This window comes from Vidua macroura, chromosome 7, assembly GCF_024509145.1.
Source record: "Vidua macroura isolate BioBank_ID:100142 chromosome 7, ASM2450914v1, whole genome shotgun sequence".
In the NCBI taxonomy this organism is placed as follows: domain Eukaryota; kingdom Metazoa; phylum Chordata; class Aves; order Passeriformes; family Viduidae; genus Vidua; species Vidua macroura.
Window position 1 is genome coordinate 23,874,359 of NC_071577.1, and position 18,645 is coordinate 23,893,003.

General features: G+C 36.9%; 1 protein-coding gene across 6 annotated transcripts in view; it reads right to left on the reverse strand.

Moving 5' to 3' along the window:
• SLC4A10 (solute carrier family 4 member 10) overlaps window positions 1–18,645 on the reverse strand; it is a 187,066-nt gene that overhangs the window by 41,848 nt on the left and 126,573 nt on the right. For 5 of the 6 annotated variants that reach the window (XM_053982049.1, XM_053982052.1, XM_053982047.1 and 2 more), the window contains 2 exons: window positions 14,379–14,567; window positions 3,378–3,469 (listed from right to left, as the gene is read on the reverse strand). In XM_053982049.1, coding sequence (XP_053838024.1) covers window positions 3,378–3,469; window positions 14,379–14,567 — 281 coding nt within the window. The remainder of the gene's footprint in view (window positions 1–3,377; window positions 3,470–14,378; window positions 14,568–18,645) is intronic. The other variant, XM_053982048.1, reaches the window with a different exon arrangement.

The window sequence follows — 18,645 nt, forward strand, 5'->3', positions numbered from 1 at the left end:
CTGTGTAATGAAATCTTGGTTTGCTGAGATCACAAAGAGATATCTAATGCTTCCCTAAGCTACAAAGATGACTAAAGACCTCACAAAGTTAAGCAAGAACCAGGTCAACCTGGAAGGTTGGAGACCAAGTACTTTTCAAGGTAAATTGAAAAAGTGAGGTAAATTCTATTCCCCACTCAAATCACAAAAGAACGCTTTAGGATTAAATACATAACTAAGGTTAACTCTGCACCTAATTTTGGTGTCACAGGTTATTTGTAATTGAGAAGATGCAAGCAGTCTTTCAAAAATGTAGAAATCTACATTCTGTGCTGAGTTTACGTTGTGAATGGATGGATTTAACATTTAATAATTAATGTCCCATATACAATATGCTACAGTTGTGACATTGAGGTCCTTTAACATACAGATAACAAAATTCAAATTTGAAATAATATTCTGTCTACGAGAAAGTATTTCCAGATATTTCCTGCACTATTTATCAGCTTGGGATTCTAATACTGTCTAATATTGTTTAGGTAGTGAAGAGAACCACATTAAAAGGAAAGTAGCTGGCAGAGGAGCAAACTGAGCAAGCACACCCAAACCCCAAAGGCACTGCTTTCACTGCATAATGAGAGTGGAGGTACTCCTGGAGTGAATTTATGGCAGTGGCAGAAGCTACATATTTCAAATGCTTCACCTAACCTATCCATAATACACCTCTTATCCCAGGTTTTCAGCTGGAGAGACCTGATGTGCATCTTAATCTGCACCCTAACCTGATTCACATCCCTGACCTGACCCTAAATAGTCCAGGCAAGCTTCAATTAAATATAAAATTGAATAACTAATGCAGAGACCATGTCCCTTCAGGGCAGCTCAAAGACTGAAGAGTGGTGGACATCTAACCTGAAACCAAACATAAACTGACATGAAGACAAACTAAATACCCAACATCCCTTCTTAGTAAAACATATTAATCAAATTCATTTTTAAGCAGGGTCATTCAGAGCCAGTCAGTTGCTTCACATGGTATTTGAAAGACCAAACTGTGTCAGTGTGGGATAGGGGTTTGTCTTAGAAATAATGCTTCCACACAGAGCACAAGAATGTTGCTGTGAGAAGGGATGTGGGTACAGTCTCTTTAAACATTTTGTGTTTCAGGACAATTAATGTTCCCTTCAGTCTTTGTTATAAAAAGTAGAAATGAGCTAGCTGAAGCTCTTAAACCATCACCCCCATTCTGCTCAGGCAGGGGGTAAAGTGGTGCTGTGACAAATCACCTCCACATCACCCTGAGAACACAAAGTCCTGGTGGTGGCAGCAGAGGAAGAGTGACACATTTACAGCAGCAGAGGAAGAGGAGTGACACATTTACAGCACAAACCATCTCTCCGTGCTACTGAAGTAACACTCAAGACAGCTTTTAGTGCCTGTCTCACATTTTTCATAGATAGATACCAATACAATCATCACAGTCTCAATGCTGTATCCAGATTAAGTCAGCTTTTTGAATCAACTCCAAATTTGGAATATTAGATGTAGCCCAAGGGAGACAGATTAGCAAGGAGAGAATATGTGGGGTAGTCAAAGGTGCTTTTTTTGTAAAAGATAAATGAATTTAATATCTGGAACAAAATTAGAGCAAGAAATCACAATACTCAAGAGAAAATTAGTGTACTGCTCTACTTTCCTCTCAATCTGTGCATATAATTCCAATTATAACCATTGGGAGTTATTGCAATAGCACGTTTCAAGGGGAAACTGCACTTACACATCTTCAAAAGGATAAATGGATCTATTTAAAGTCAGTCAAAAAGAAAGGTATTAGATTACAATCCTTTACTGTTATTTCATTCCTCCTAACAAAAGTTGTTCCTTTCATATTCCTGACATCTGTGTTGGTATCCATCACTGTTGAGGTTAGAAAAAGATGAAATGTTGATTTCTTCCAGCTAGTTTAAATGGGAATAGCTCTTTTGATCAGCAAAGCTGCAGCACTACAAAAATAATGATTGAAGGATCAAATGATGCAGCTTCCATTCTTGTTTAATACAAACAGAATTGCAGTTAGACAACTGCCTGGAATTTGGATCCTACAACACTCAAAGCAACTGGAGAAACATTCAAGTAAAGGACTACTGAAACTTAAGTCATTCCCTTCACTTCTGCATAGTTTAATTTTGAATAGACAATTTTATTTATATTTTATATCCTTTAAAAATTTTACATCTTGATATTAGAACACTTGCAAAAACAATTAGTTTTACTTAAGACTTTAATATAAATATCATGAAACCAATATTGTACCTGACTTTTTAATGCATTATAATTTTAGTTTGAAATATGTTTAAAGGATTAATATGAAATTTTTAACAACCTGCCACTGTTTATAGATGTTCTCACAGCCTCAATAGAAATGTGCTTCATAATACATTCCCAGCCAGCCTCCTTTTTTCTCATTGTCACTGAAAAAAGATCTGTTTCCCTTCTTATTTCAGCCATATACAATTCATAGTCTGGAATGTTCAGTCAGAAAGTCAAATGATGCAAATAGCTACTGCTGCTAGGAAATAAGTCTGGCACCAGATGGAGCAATCACATAACTCTACTTTTAGCTCAGCTGCACTAACATTAAAATTCAACAGACTCAAAGTGCTGTTCTTCGGAATTTTGGTTTAAATCACCTTTCTTCACTTACTCAACCTTTGTTGCACTAATGTGCCAGCTGAAGTCATCTATCCCTGTCAGGCCTGTCATCTGTATCCACTGTGACTGTCTTAGGTACATACAGACTTCTTACACAAATTAGGATTCTCCTTCACATTAAAGCTGGGAAGCTGTTTGCTTTTCTTTGCTATCTAACATTGAACTGTCATTGCAATCTCCACTACTGAGCAGTTAACATCTTTTGTAAAGTGTACTGAAAGATCTTGGCTTGCCAGAAGAATTAAGTTATAGGTTTACAGAAACACATTCTGTTTGAGACATCTGGAATCCATGAGTTCAGGTTATAAAAAGCATCGTTTGCATTCATGCATCACTTCTACAGAAAGTAAAAATCTGAGGTAAATGTGAATTAATAGGAATTCTGAATTACTTTCCTACTTAGATAATTTTCTGTTAACTTGTAAAATTTCCCCTACAAATACACACCTATGACATTAAATTTATCTGTACTCATAAACTCTGATTTCCTCTTACATATAATTTAGAAAGAAAATGTAAGATTCTGTTTTATCATACAGAAACTGTACTGCAGTGCACACAAAACTTCAATGCTAAAGTAAAATCTACTTTACTGGCTTTTTCTGACTCACATGGATTTATTTTATTTGATTTCAAATATCTATTTGGTAGTCAGGAAGCTCTCTTTACCATCAGTGAACACTTACCTTGCTAAAGTCAACAGTGCTGTTTTCTCTGCTCACATCATTTTTGTTTTCAATACAGGCTGGAGTAGCCTGTGGGGAAACAACCTGACCTGCTAAAAAAAGTATCATTATTACAGAATACTAACAGTTCTATAAATAAAGCAACATCCACTGACACAATTATAAGTGCTCTGCATACATTTCATATCATAGATATATGATCCACCTAAACATGGCATTTGAATTAAAAACTTATTTAGAATAGCACATTCTCAAAAGACAGAACATTCATTATGTGTAGTTAGGAACATGACAAGGTAATTTAGAAAATATAAAAGATACCATTGGATATTAGAAGACAAAATTTCTATACCAGTTAAAGCATACAATTCTAAAGATATACATTTGGGGAAAGTCCTGCCTTCACATAACTTTTGTAAATAATTTCAGGAGCTGCCAATTTTGGGTAATATCTGTCTACAAAAGTAATCCTCATTGACTTAAATAGGATTACAAATTTTTACAAAGTTACTCATGTGTGTAAGTATGTCCTGATTATAACAACTACAAAACACAACATAAAAGTGAACTGGTATAAAAAATATATATATACTGGAAAATAACTGATTTATAAGCTCAGTATTGAAAAATGTGATTATGGACATGTATAAAACAAATGTTTCAGTAAACACATTTTCAAAAAAATTCCAATGAGGATTTAGTAAAATATTTTAAAGACATTTTAAAAGTATCTCAAGATGAGAAATGTTTAAATACACCTCAGTCTTGTGGAAACAAAGAGCAAGTCTTTTGACAAACAGAATTTTGCCAACAAAAGCTCAAAAAGAAAAAACAAAGTCAAGTAACAAGTCTATGTCATATAAAGCATATTTTTACTTAAAGCCAACATTGCCCCAGCACATGGCCAGAGCCCACCGTGCACACACCGAGGGTGTGGGGCTGGTACAAACCCCACAGGGGCACTGGCCATGCCCTGCTTGCCTTCACTCTTTCTCCCTCTCTGGCATGTCAGAAGCCACACACGGCTCTGAACACCACAATAAAGTAGAAGAGAAAGTACCAAAAATATGAGCCAACTATCTCTTACTGCCCTAACACATACCCAGAAATAACTACAGAGTCCAACTGGCCCAGAGTCAGCATCTCGTGCCCAGCATATATTTGTTTCCATAGCGAATAAAGTCTCTCATATGACTGAGAAATGATGATGTGAAAACATTGGTTCTGGTGAAAATCAACCTAAACTTGCACAGTAACAAAGACCATATGTTCATGATATTTGAAGATTAAGACAGTCAGGAAGTCCTAAGCTAAGCACATTGTTTGGGCAATTCCAGAAGCCACAGTGTGGCCCCTCACACTGCTGGGACTCACACCTGCAGCCCAGGCACATCCTCAGCCACAGCCTGGACTGAGCACTTTGCAGGATCCAGCCTGAACAGGACCAGACACTTGCAAGAGCACCTCAGCCACTGCCAAAATGCTGAAGTATCCAGTTTCTGTCACAGCTGAGCAATACAGGAACCCTAAGTCTGGTCATGAATTCCCAGCTGAAACACTTGCTCAAGGAAAATGCTGGTTTTCATGAATATCAACATGTCATTTTCCACTAGACAAATCTCCCATGACACAAAACAGGTTTTAGACTCATGTGTGCATCCTGGCAGCACAGACAGAGATACTGGCTTTGATTAGGTAGTACATTAACAGAATGTTTAAAAATATATTGCTAGAAATCCTATCTATAAACTGCAAGTATTTCCATTTTTCTCTCTGATTCAGGGTGAGGACAGATCAAAATAAGAATAGAAATCACGGCTTTTGTTCAGCTCTACAGTGAAATAAACAGAGAATGACAAACAGACATGACAAGCATGTAAATCTAAGCAAGTAGAATAAAAATAAAGTCAGGATTCAAATTTAAATATGACAAAAATAAAGGATTGATTTTAGAAATCCACATATTAATGTAAATTAAAGGAATTAATATAAAAAGAGGCTATTCATTCCTACATGTCACAGGAGAAAACTTTTGCAAAACAGAAGCCAGAAATTATTACGTATGCAAGGTATTTACAAACAGTCATTCAATTTGTCTGTTTTAATTAGAAGTGAAAGAAAAATAGAGTTCCATCATTGTTACACCATCATCTTTACAATATGTATTCCAGTGCACTGCTTCACATTGTAATTCTTTTTCTGTATTGTTTACTTTGCAGTCTTTGAATTATTTTCACAGGAATCATCCTGTAGTATTACAGCTGTTAAAATCATTAATATAAAAAATATATAAATTTTATTTCTGTTCTATTTTGGAGATTTCATTGATGTAAGAAAAAATAATCCTTCCACTTATTCAAACAGAAAAGGCATAAAGTACTCAGGGAAAGTTTCTGTCTTAACTTACTCCCAAAAACTTAAAATCTAGTAATATAAAACCTGCTGACGCTTCAATTTTTCATTTTAAACATTCCTCTATACCCTAGGATGTATGTAAAGGGAAATAGTTGTAATAATTACTCATTTAATATACATATTACATTAGAAAGAAGCTACAGGAAAGTAACAGAAATAGTAGTTAATCATCTTTCTGTTGCTAATTAGGCATTTGCACTTTTTTTTCTGGACCCAAAAATGCAAGAAAATGAGAGCAGAAATATCTGCCAGAGAAAAATATATTGACCAACAAAGGAGTCAAAGCACGGACCCCCTGTTTAAATACTGAAGTTTTAACATCATAATTGGAGGTGTCAAAAGCAATCAGCATAACAGTCCAGAGGACTTTTAAACCTTGCGTCCACTTTTCTTTTAGGAGAAAAATATATAAAGATATACATATAAGGAATAAAAAGCCACCACCAGTAAGTATGTGAAGTTTTTAAGAGTAGCATATGTTCTTTTTCTGTGCCAACAGAAGACCTCAAACTTTGATTTACCCATATGCTGGAGTAATCTGAAAGAACACAAGTTTTACCTTGAGGCAGAAAGACATGTTTAAATAGCTCTACAACTTCGGACAGCTTTCTGGAGCATGGAACAAGTTTGGGTTTTTTACTGTATTGAGTAACAAAGATACAAGGTAGAGACAACAGGTAATCTCTTTCCACAAAAAAACCCCACCAAAGTAACCCCAAACTCAAACCAGATTTTAAACATTTGTCATGGTTTATTATTTATTTTGTTTGAGCTGAAATTAATGGGGTCTAGGCTGCTGCAAATGGTGAAGGCATAAGCAATCAACTCACTACAAGAGGGAATAAGAGCAGCAACAGCCTCGCCATTCCACTTTTTTCTGCCCTTTCCTCACCAACTCCTTTTCAGCACTCCAAGCAAAATGGTTACTACACGTTGTACGGGGTAAATACAGATTTTTGTTCTTCAAGAGTGCAGTGTAATACTTTTAGTCACTATAAAGCTGAAGCCTTGATTTGTCCTGCAGTCCACCTACATAAAGCATGTGAAGAGCTGCATTCTTCAAGAATGCATCAGAGCCAATCACACAGTTTTAGGACTCAAATGCGCAATGTGGCATAATTGAAATATCCAGGGTACATACAAAGGAACTTAATACGTAACAGATAAAACCATATGATTGGTGTAACAGCTTTCCTATGTAATAAAAAGCCAATATCAGTACAGTTTTAAATCTTTGTTTTAAAAAATTGGCACATATAAAAAATAAGTATCTTTTTTTTGATAACGTGAAATAGCCAGAGCTTTGACTAGAGCAAGAATTAACAAAAAAAACACTCTTTAATGCAAAGTCAAGCCACTTATAAATCAAAATATGGTCCACATTTTTTACAGAAATAGAAGTTTGCATTTGCAGATACAGTTCGCCATTTTTGAGACAGTTAGTCCAAGCAAATTAAAAAAAAAACAAAATCCCAGTAAATTAATGTCACATGTAACATATTCTTCCTCTCTAAAATGTAGAACTTAAGACATTTAACTATGTGCATTGTGGTTGTTCAAAATCCAATATGTCTCTAAAACATCAATGACAAAAACGCAGAACAATGTAGTCAGACACAAATCACAGTTAATGGAAACAAACTGGAAGCAACCAACACATCAAAGGAAACTAAACCAGAAAAGAAGTTGCTTATTTTTCTAAACCATACATATTTCTTCCCATTCAGAAAAAAAAAATCCTCATTTTCAAATTTCTTCAATCTTCAGACTTTTCACTGCAACTAGTCACCAATTTTCCAAATCTAAATGGACAACACTGTCCAATTCAAAGATTGAAAACCAGTATGTTTTCTTCAGTATATGATAAAATTCTAATATAACAGAGCATTGACAGCATCTCTGCAGGCTGAATTGCATGTGTGCATTTAGGCCTGCTGATCAACAATATTTTTAATCAGTGGGGAATCATGTCACTCCCATTGTACCTCCGTAACTACAGGGAGATTTGGTGTTCACTAATGATATAAAATTTAAGAGGATGAGAAAGAAGTCACTTTAGCTGTTTTTCTAATGCTAGGCCTGAATATCTCAAGCATAATTCACATGAAGTCATGCAGTATAAACTAAAATGCTGTGATTTGCAAGTTTATAAATTGATGCAAGAAAATGAACTTAATAAAGAAATGGCACTGTCCCCCCACCAAAACAACAAATTCCACACAAACTTCTCTTCAGTGTGCCACAGCTGTGGACAAAGGCCTGAGGTATTTTTTAAAATCACTATAGCAAGAAGTTGCATGCTGACAGGAAATTGATATGAAGATATGGGTGTACATTTGAAATGATCTGAAGCCCAAGCAAGAATAGGTATTTATACTACCTCTGAACCTTCAGGGAGTTTACAGAACCCAAAGGATAGGAGATGAGGAAGGTACAGAGATGAGATGAGCCTGTTAGAGACAGATACAACAAAGACAGAGCAAAATAAAGAAATACAAAGATGAATGATACAGTTTTATACATACAGATTACACATTTTATCATGGGTACAAGGAAATGTAGAGAAAGAAAGAATAAATATCAGATGAAAATGTTCATAAATACAAGTTATATTTTAGTAATATAAACACCTGTAGAAAATATAACCTGATTAAAATATACACATTTGAGAAGAATCTTAAACAAGAAATAGCAACCTTAAGGCAGAATTAACTATCATTAAGTTTGTCTTCTCTTCAAGGTAAGCTTAAGCAGTTCCCCTGATCCAGATCCAATACTTCAGAAAACTTGTGAGTATATCAATGGCATTGGTTGTGATTTACTCAAAAAATGAAAGTGCATGGTCATATATTTAGGAATGCCTCCCCACCGTCTTCATGGGGCTCCAGGTCATGTCCAGGTTTCTCCACGTGATAGTATTGACATGGGAGATTCACATGGTGTAAGCTCGCTCCAAGCTTTGACATAAATCCTTGAACTGATCTTTAGAAAAGATTGGGAAACTGAAGGTAACTAACACCATAACATAACTGAGAATTTTGATTCCTCCAGAATATTGAAGGATGCTACCCTAAATTAGGGCAAGCACAGGCTCCAATACCTCTGCTTGTGCTCATACTGCCACAAAAGAATGAAGTCCAAACCAGCCCATCATACTAACTGAAATAACTAAGAAAAGGGTTAAAAAAAGAATATGTCAAAATGAGCAGTTTCAGCAGCTCATGCTATTAACTCCGGATGTCGATTTCTCAGGGTTCTGTTGGTCAGAGTGACCCCAAGAGATCGTAAAGAGTCTTTGCTTCCCTAGCCCACCGCAGCCAAGGAAGGAGCCTGGAATGCATCCAATTGCGTTCTCAGCGTTGTTTATTTCTTCTTATCTAAACATTCTTTCTTTGACCTGCCAAGCTCTGGCTAGCAAGGAGGCCATGGCATTCTGCTCGAGCCTTGGGCAGCTCCCACATTATATACTCAAAACTATGTGTTCTATGTTTACAGTTCCCCTACCAATATCTAACATTTATGTTGGACAGTGTGTCTCTACCTTAAAACAATAGAAAAGTGTCATCATCACACCAAGACATGGAGGACAAGATGAAGGAGAAGGCAGCTAGGACATGCCCAAATTCCTCCATCTTGTACCCCCTTGAACCCTATTCTAAAAATCCCAAAATTCTACTTTTCCACCCTGTGTTAATTCAAATATCACACTACTCAAACCCTTGTGGCTTGTAATTCCTCATACAAAATTGACAGCTTTTTCTACAGGCTAAAATCAAAGCCACAGATGTTTTTTATTTCATGCCAGGGTCTTTAAGACCCCTGCCAGCGTCTCGAGACAGCCAGGGCAGCCAGAGGGATATATTGGACTTCAACATCCGGAGATCCCAAATTTAATTTGCCATGCTTCCTTCAAGCTCCTTGGAATGCCAATAAACCTCTGCTTGGAATTTCAGAATTTCTCAGAATCAGACACGATGCGTGGTGTAACCCAATTTTTACACTAATAATGTGCCTAGTCTGATGCCAAGGGACAAGAAGCTCTTATAAATGGCAGATGTATGGAACAGAAAACAGGCATAAGATCATGTTATTGTGGGTAAAGAACACTTCAGCAAGGTGCATGAAAATAAAAGTAATTTAGCCTGCTGTACTCCTCTCCGGAGTTTCTTCCTCTTGGGCTTTAACCAGTATAAGGTCTGTTAGATTTCATTATAAATATTGTTTTTTAATTATTATTTTTAATATATGTATAAATGAATAAAACATACATGCCCCTAGACTAACAGTAAAATAGCCACTCAAAACCTTTAAATGTTTATATGATGAAAACTTCTTTTCCTAACTACATTTTCACAGAATCAGTTATTTTTTCACGCCACAAATGCCTAAACTCTGAATTTCAGAACCCTTTTTATAAAAGGGGAGAGGCTTATGAAATTATTTTAGCATTCCTCTAAAACAGAGAGGTATCATATATTTGCAGTTGTCTTTGGCTTTTTAGGCCATGCCATAGGAATTTACAAACACAGCTCCAAGGTATCAGAGTGTGAAACCTACTCATCTCAATGAAAATAGGTTAAATTGCTTTATAAAGCAAACTTTCTAAAGATGATGTACCAATGAAAAAATTCATATTTTACCTGTCTTTTATAGTATTTACGCTAAAATCACTTGCTGCTCTCTATTTTGGGTATTTGGTGTCAAATTAGCCCATAAAAAAAATCTTTTTTTCTGCTCTTATGCCAAATTTGACTGTCGTTTTTTATTGGAACATCAAAAGCAGGCTTTTAATTCTCACAGTTTTGATGCCTAATGAAAAGTGAAAGTTAAACACAGCATGGCAGCATTAAAAATGCATGGTAAATCCATAGCACCCTGACATCTTAGCCCTGCAGAGGATGTGAAGAAAAGCCATTGTAAACAAAAGATAATACTACTAAATACAAAGCAAATTAATTAGATGATCTGACAGATTCATAAACAAAGAAAAATGGAGGGAGAACATATGTACAACTATCTTCCAGCAAAGATATCACAATGGCCTGTCAGTAGTGCTGCCATATATTGAATTAATTTATGTATTCATTTTGAGACTTTGCTCTCGAACATCTGAAAATTGACACATTGATAAGCTATTGTCAAGAACTTGGACAAAAAAGGGAGTTTGAATCCTCAGCTGTACCACATAACCCACAGATCAGGGACTTCAGGCTCTGAATCACCTTTTTTTACAATCAACAGACTGCTAAGGATTGTTTCCAGCTCAATTGTCTAACACTAACCCCAAATTTAACCAAAGAGACAACTTCCTTTTGTGCAGAAAAAGTGTCCAAGTTCCCATGTCTCATTTCAGCAGGAACAAACAAGTGTCCCTTGCAAAGCTCCTGGCACGTGCTCTTTGTGAGAACTCCTGTCTCTGATGGGGTGAGCTGGGCTGTGAGTTCACCAGCAGTACCTGAGAGGATCTGTTTCTCTCCCCGCAGCCTGGAATGAAGCTTGTCATCCAGAAAGTAAAAGAAACAGTACTTTGATTCCTCCTTTTTATTAAAAGGAGAGAAAAATACTACTACTGATGGCAATATTAGAGACATTTTACCTTCATACATTATAGACAATGTTTATGGACAAATGGGATTAAGCAGATTAAAATGATGCCTTAAATGCATTTTACCAGTTTGGCCTCAGGAAACAAGATGTGTCTTACAGCACACTCTTGGACAATAATATAATTTGTTTAAATACCTTAGTTTTTCTTTCTTTTACACATATTCAGCTTTTGGTTTTACATGATTCAAACTTTTATTTTAACAATACATTTTTATATTACTAGGAGTAGCTTGTACAGACACTCCATGGCAATCTAAAAAGAAACATGAGCATAACACTGTAGCTGAACTCCAGCCTTTGGGAGGCACTGGCAGAGAAAATGATCAGAAATCTCACTGCTACTCCTGGTCAAGCTTCTAAGAACAGCAGAGTTCCTGACAGCTGAGCATTTCAGTGCAGATTCCTGCATAATTTACACACCATCTACACTTGCAAGTTACATAGGGTGAGGAAATAACTAAGAGTATGCCAGAAGAGGCACAGTTAGTGTATCTGAAACTAGGCAGCTCTCCAGAATTCTCTCTTTTCCCACTTCTTAAATCCTGGAGTACTCAGGCAATAGCTGCCACTCAGAACCCTGAGCTGCTTATTTGTAACTGCCTTGAAAATGGAAAAAAAATCTAGTTCCTTTTAGAACAAAAAATTTAGGCTAGATTTTCCTTTTCTAAAGCTAATACTAATTTCAATGCAATTCAGGCAATAAAATAAGATTCAGACTTTTTAATGTAACAGGGCAATGGATGATAAGAAAAAAAAACCTCTAACAAACAAATCCTCCTTGTTTAATCACAGAGCCATTATCAGTTTTGAGGAGGTCAATGCAGGAGACTGCCAAATATGCGTTAGCAGTTAAAGGACGCAAGTAGAAGAACAATGCCTCAAACTGATTACAAAACATCTCTGTCCAAAAAGTTCACGCTTAGGACTTGTCACTGTAATTTAGATAGAAATCTGATATACTTTCACATAAGCTTCCTGAAAATTATCGAATCTCTATTGGTTATTCTATTTTTTACATACATATATAATTTCTATTATGTCTTTTGGTACATTTAATTTAAATTAACACAGTAAAAGCGACTAAGATTTTTTTAAAAGAGGTCAGAGCACTCTGAGACATTTTTACACAAGCACGTGAATTATGCATTTGGCATTTTTTCATCTTGCAAAATAGAGACAGACAAATGAAAAACTGTAAGAATATGTCTCCCTACTTAAGAGAATCACTTAACCACTGAGTATATAAAATTAGTGAGTTTAATATGGACTTAGATGGTATCCTGATGAGAATTTATTTTTGGGGGGAACTTAGGAAGAGCTAGGAAGTTTGCCAGAAGAAACTTAGGCAAAAGCAAGATGTTTCTGGAGTGAATTACTGCATCAGTTCCACTAACAGACACAGAAAGTTACCAAAACTGAGCTTATGATAATTTCACAGCTTGCCCTGAAGGTTCTTCTTAAAGCAGCTAATGGCTATTTATTACATAAGATCTAGCGCAAAAAGCTTAATGGAATGCAAGCTGCCATCTTACATCCTGTGGAAATTAAGTACAGGATCATTATATCATTAACTTTCTCTAGTGTCTCCTGAATATTTGTTTAAAGTCATCATCAAAAGCTGTATAAATCAACACGAAAGTTGCCTTAAAAAGGATGGACAATCATCCTTCTTACATTTACTCTTCTGCCTCCGTAAGCATGATCACACACTTCTTAGTAAATATTATTTTATCCGTACTCTTACAATGACACTTTGCCACAATTAAGGTTTCTATTTAATATCCTCATCAAATGAAATTATATGTTGCCTTTTAGGTCTAGAATCTTCCCCAGGGAAGCAACTAGATTTAGGTCTCTTAAAACTTTATATGGCAATGATTGAAAAAAACCTTCTTTGTTGAAATCAAGTTAACCTTTATTATTTATAAGCAGCCCAATCTTTCCAGATCAGCTACATAACTCTCTTTGCCTTCTGCCCTATGCCTCAGAGCACACAAATTCCTCTTGCAATCCTGACCTTCCCTGTGCTATGGCTGATTCTTCACTCCCCACTTCCCAAGGTGATAGGAGAGCTTAGTAGTGTTCTGAAACAGAGTGACAGCAGAAGGGACCAGGATTTCACTACAGTTGATTTCTGGAACAAGAATTGCAAAATATTTGCAAAATTTGGCTGTAAATTTCATAACCCAGACCTCTGTTTATGCAAATAAGGAAGGGGCAATAAGAATCTTTCATTATGATGACCTGAACAATAATAGACCTTGTAAGGTCTTCTGTAAAAGCATAGGTGGGGGGGGAAGTTATGCCAACATTTTACTCTAGAAACATTCTGCAAACATTTCGCATTTACATTATCCTGATTTTCCCAAAAGGGATTTTTTTAAAGAACAAGGTACAGCTTTTGTGACAACTCTCCAGCAGTGTTATCTTGAAATGTTTGCCTCATTTTTCAACTCCTCAAACTCACCTATAAAATATGAAGCAGCAGTTGAACTCTAGCTAATGCATACGCTGCTTCAACAATCCACTACATTTTAAATAAATAGGTCCTGGATAATTAACAGAAGTCAAAAATAGTCCTACCACATTCCTGGCACTGATGGAGCCTGTCCACAGTTCAGAACAACCCTGTGCAAAGATGCTCAAGCTCAGTCTGAGGAACTGCACAGGACACCTAAAGCTGCACTGGAAATAACACGCTATGCCAGTTACCCAGGACACCCAGCACAGCTTCCAACGCCTCAGCGAGTTCCCTTGAATAGCTCTGCCCAGCCCTGAGTTGTGCAAGGTAGCCAGATTTCAAATTTGAGCAGGTATATTTCTGAATGCATAAGAGGAGCCACTCTCATGCCAAAGGTACCATTTTTACAGGGTAACTTTTCAGAGCAGAATTATGCTGTTAAGCTATGAGTACAAAGCACATGCAGTACTAAACAGGCAGATGCTATTGAAGGCTCAAAATGAAAAGTAAAGCATTACCATTTTTATCCATGGAATGGGGCTCAGACTGCTTCTTTCCAATATCAGCAAAGGATCTTACAATTGGGATCCTGTTGCTCAGCTTCTTCTGGTTCTGATGGTGATGCTGTTTCAGTAATGCCTCATGCACTCTGTGACGAACATCCTCACTGAGCTGCCCAGAACCCACCTGCTGGTCCAGAATCATGTCTGAAAATATACACACAAACATAATAAAAGAGGGGAAAGAGGAAACAATTTATCTCTTAAATTGCAATAATAATAATGATTAGTACCCTATGGGATTACAAATGAAATACACCAATTCCTTTAATGCAACAGAATTAAATGTAAGTATTATCGAGAAGCATTTCATTTTCAGAGGGGAGAGAGACAGGGGAAGGGCAGGGACAAAAGGATGCTATTAATATAAAAAAATCCTCAAAAAAAAAAAATGCTGTTCACAAATTAAGGTCATCTATGCAATGACTGAAGTCAGTTCTTAAGCACTCTTACATATAACATATTTAAATACAGGGTTATGATGTGTATAAGATGTCTTTTTTTCCCCATATAATCCCTATTCTATTTCCTACAAAGGACTGGCTGTGAGGAAACACTTTTTTTATTCCCTTTGTATTTACCACAGGAGATCAGTCTTTCTTCCTTGTAGCTATAATTACAATACCTTTGGTGTAATGCAACAAAAATTCAGGTAAGACAATACAGAAAAATTCCTGCATTATTTGTTGCTACCAAATAGAATCTATTTCTACTGCCAGATGTATATATTACTGCAAGAGGATAATTTCAAGAAGGTGAAACTGATCCCCCTGCTAAGAAATTTAAACCATTTTTGCAGTGCACTAGCAGAAAATAGTTTTATGTATTCATATTCAAAACTATTTTTGCATACACAGCCGTTCTTCTAGGAAGGTGACACAGCCCAGTGAGGTGCTTTTACACCAAAGCACACAGAAAGGACAAAAACCAGAAGGAGTTGGAAGCCACTTTGCTGCTAGAAAGTTATGACCTTGGTGCCATTACTGACACTTTGTGGGGCAAATTCCACAACTGGAGTGTGGCTATCAATGGCTACAGCTGTTCATAAGAGACAGGAAAGGAAGGGGAGGCTGAGGGGTCACCCTCTACATCCAGACAGGGACTAAGCATGAGGAGCTGCCTCTGAAGAACAGCCAGAAGCAGAGGTGGATGAATCCATCCTGCTCCAGCTACAGGAAGCATCATGCAGGCAAGCTCCAGGCTGAGACAACTGGGATTGTTAAGCCTGGAAAAGAGAAGGCTTTGGGGTGACCTAATTGCAGCCTTCCAGTACTTAAAAGGAACTTAGAGGAAAAATAGGGCAAGATTGTTTACAAGGGCACGTAGTAACAAGGCAAGGAGTAATGGATTTAAATTGAGAGTAGTTTAAAATTATTAGGAAAAAATTCTTTACTGTGAGGGTGCTGAAGCACTGGAACAGGTTACCCAGGGAAACTGTGGATGCCACATCCCTGGAGGTGTTGCAGGCAAGGTTGGATGTGGCTTTGACCAATCTGGTCTACTTAAAGGTGTCCCTGTCTACAGTAATGGGATTGGAACTAGATGATCTTTATGGTTCCTTTCTAGCCCACACCACTTTATGATTCCATGATTCTGTGACATGAATTATGTGTTTCAAATGGGAAAGAATTGTTGAGAATTTTGTGGGATTTTTTTTTTTAATTATTATTTGGGGAAATACTGCTACCAACAGTAATGATGCTTAACAGAAAAATTAAGGGGAAAAATGCTGTTATATATGCTTTGATACAGAATTTCAGTACACACTGCCCTTGTATATCAATTGGAAGAAACTGTACTGAATAAAAATAGTGATACAATAAGCTGAGTCCAAAACTCCTTGTACTGAAAATCCAGACAGCTCATGATTCTGTGCTGGAGTCAGATTCATATCTGCCAGTAAACTCAGTGGAAAAGCAAGCAGAGCAGGAAAAATAAAAAGCAGATGCATCATCAGTAGAGACATTATTTGTCATGTCTTTGATAACAGCCAGGAGCAATAGGAGATAATAAAAGGCATTGAATAACTATGCTGGTTAAAAGCAGAGTTTGCTAACAGTCACCTATGCACTCACTATACACTCAAAATACACAAGTTTTTCGGATGCCCTCAATATCAACATAACAAGCCGATGTATTACACACCTGCTTGAGACCTGAACAAGAAGAAATCTGCGTGTTTCACTTGTGATGGAGAGGCTACCAGCAAGTCTACAATGACATCTACAGTGACATCCACACAGAAGGACAAGGATGGGGTCTGGGTAAATGCAGCTGCCAACAGATGTGACCATGAGCGATGTATCCAGACTTTGCAATGAAGAATCAGGCACAGGTTTTCAGTGTTGCGCTGGATCCCCCCCAGCAACTACATCCTGTGCAGTATCAGCCACAGGGCTGAACAAACAGCTCATACCAAGGAGTAATGTTGCCCCATATTGTGCCCAAACTAGTAAACTCTATCTTCAGGGTGCTTCACCTGAGCCTGAAGGGAACTTTTATGTCCAGGGTTAACTCGAACACCATCAGGTCAGTTATCTCTGCACTCTAGACAGAGGCTTTTTTTAATTGCTCTAGACCCTAATGAAAAGAGACAGAGAAAGAGAGGGAGGGAAGCATAGCAGCAAGGTACATGACAGAAAGCCAAAGGAGAGGGTTCAAGTTCAAGGGAAGTTTTCAGTAGAATATTTTAAGTAGACAAGAATTTGCAACACATAAATGGAAACCAGTCTCCTGCTCCAAGAAAAATATTTATTTTCCTCCTCTACTCTATTGCTTTTTAAGATACACCTCTGCCCTTAGTACAGGAATCCAAAGGAAGAGCTGAAAAAAAGGTTTCCTCTAGGGCACATAAATTTAGGGTTGTGGTCAAACCGAAAAATGCAACTCTACTTGTTTGGTGTCATTCCTGGAATAACAGTATATTTAACATAAAATATTAAAATATATCAACTGCTGAGGATGATGTCAATATTTAAGGATATCATTTAGGAGAGAAAATTACAGGAAAAAGAAAATCAAATCCCTATCCTCTTCCTTCCCCTAGGATGCTCTGCTAGACTTGTTAACAGCCAGAGAAGCCACAGAGTTGGTGCCAGTGTGGTGACTAAGAGTTTTTATTTCCTGCCAGAAAGAAGAAAGTGGCTTACCTAGAGTTTTTGGGTTTTTACAATTACTTCCCTTTTACTGAAGCACTGCTACCATGTGTAATAAGAGAAGATGCATTTAGTTTTGGAAAGAGTGAAGATGTGCTTTCTTGCCTTGGTATTTCCTTCTAGCTGCCATTCTTTTAACATAGACCCAGTTGCAGTAGTAGCTGTAGGAGCTTAAATACAGTCAAATTTCAGACAGATCACTGTATTTTGACCCTTTTTTTCAAGCCCTGCACAGATATGAGCTGGAATAAGAAAGACTGTGTCCATCCACCCCTATCATGGGATTCCTTTTCAGTTTCTTCCCAAGCTTCTCAAAATATTTTTTTAAAAGCCCAGGCCCCTACAATATCAGTAACACTCTTAATTGCGAAGATTGTCTTGAAAACAAGAGCAGCATGGTTAAGTTCCAAGAGTAAAAGGCCAAAAGGAGCATTTTAAACAAATAATTTTCAAAATAGACTGTAATCACTTAATCCTGTAAGTAGAAGAGCCTTCACATCAGTTGAAGCCGTACATGTTTTCAAAGCCCTGGTTTTCACTTTTGTATCTAGAACAGGCAGCCATTTCTTCACACTCTATATGAAAAAAAAAGGGAGTAAAGAATCTTTGTTTTAAAGAATTTTCCTCTTGAATGTCCTTTTAAATTCTGCACAGCCCCCTTCTAGCCAGAGATACAGTTTACCATTCCATTTTTCAAGGACGCTTCACTACCATATGAAGCTTTCAGAGGGATGTGGAACCTGTGGAATATCCAGCAGCACAGTGTTACCCATTCTGTTAAATGCTCACACTGTAGCATTTCTGCTGACATCAAGACAGTATGATAAAGTAGGATAAAGTAGGATGTTTCTTCAGTAAGGAATCTTGGTTGATACTGGAACCATGAAATAATTTTTTCAAGCTGTTAAAAACAGATACTCTCCCTGACCTGGTCATTTAAAAGAATTCAAAGAAACTTGGGGTTTCATGTAATTTCAAGAATGTTTTCTCCATTCAGACTCATTTGCAATACATCATCTGTATAAAATTAATTTTGTAAGTAAATGTAAGCAATGTGAGTACTTTAACAA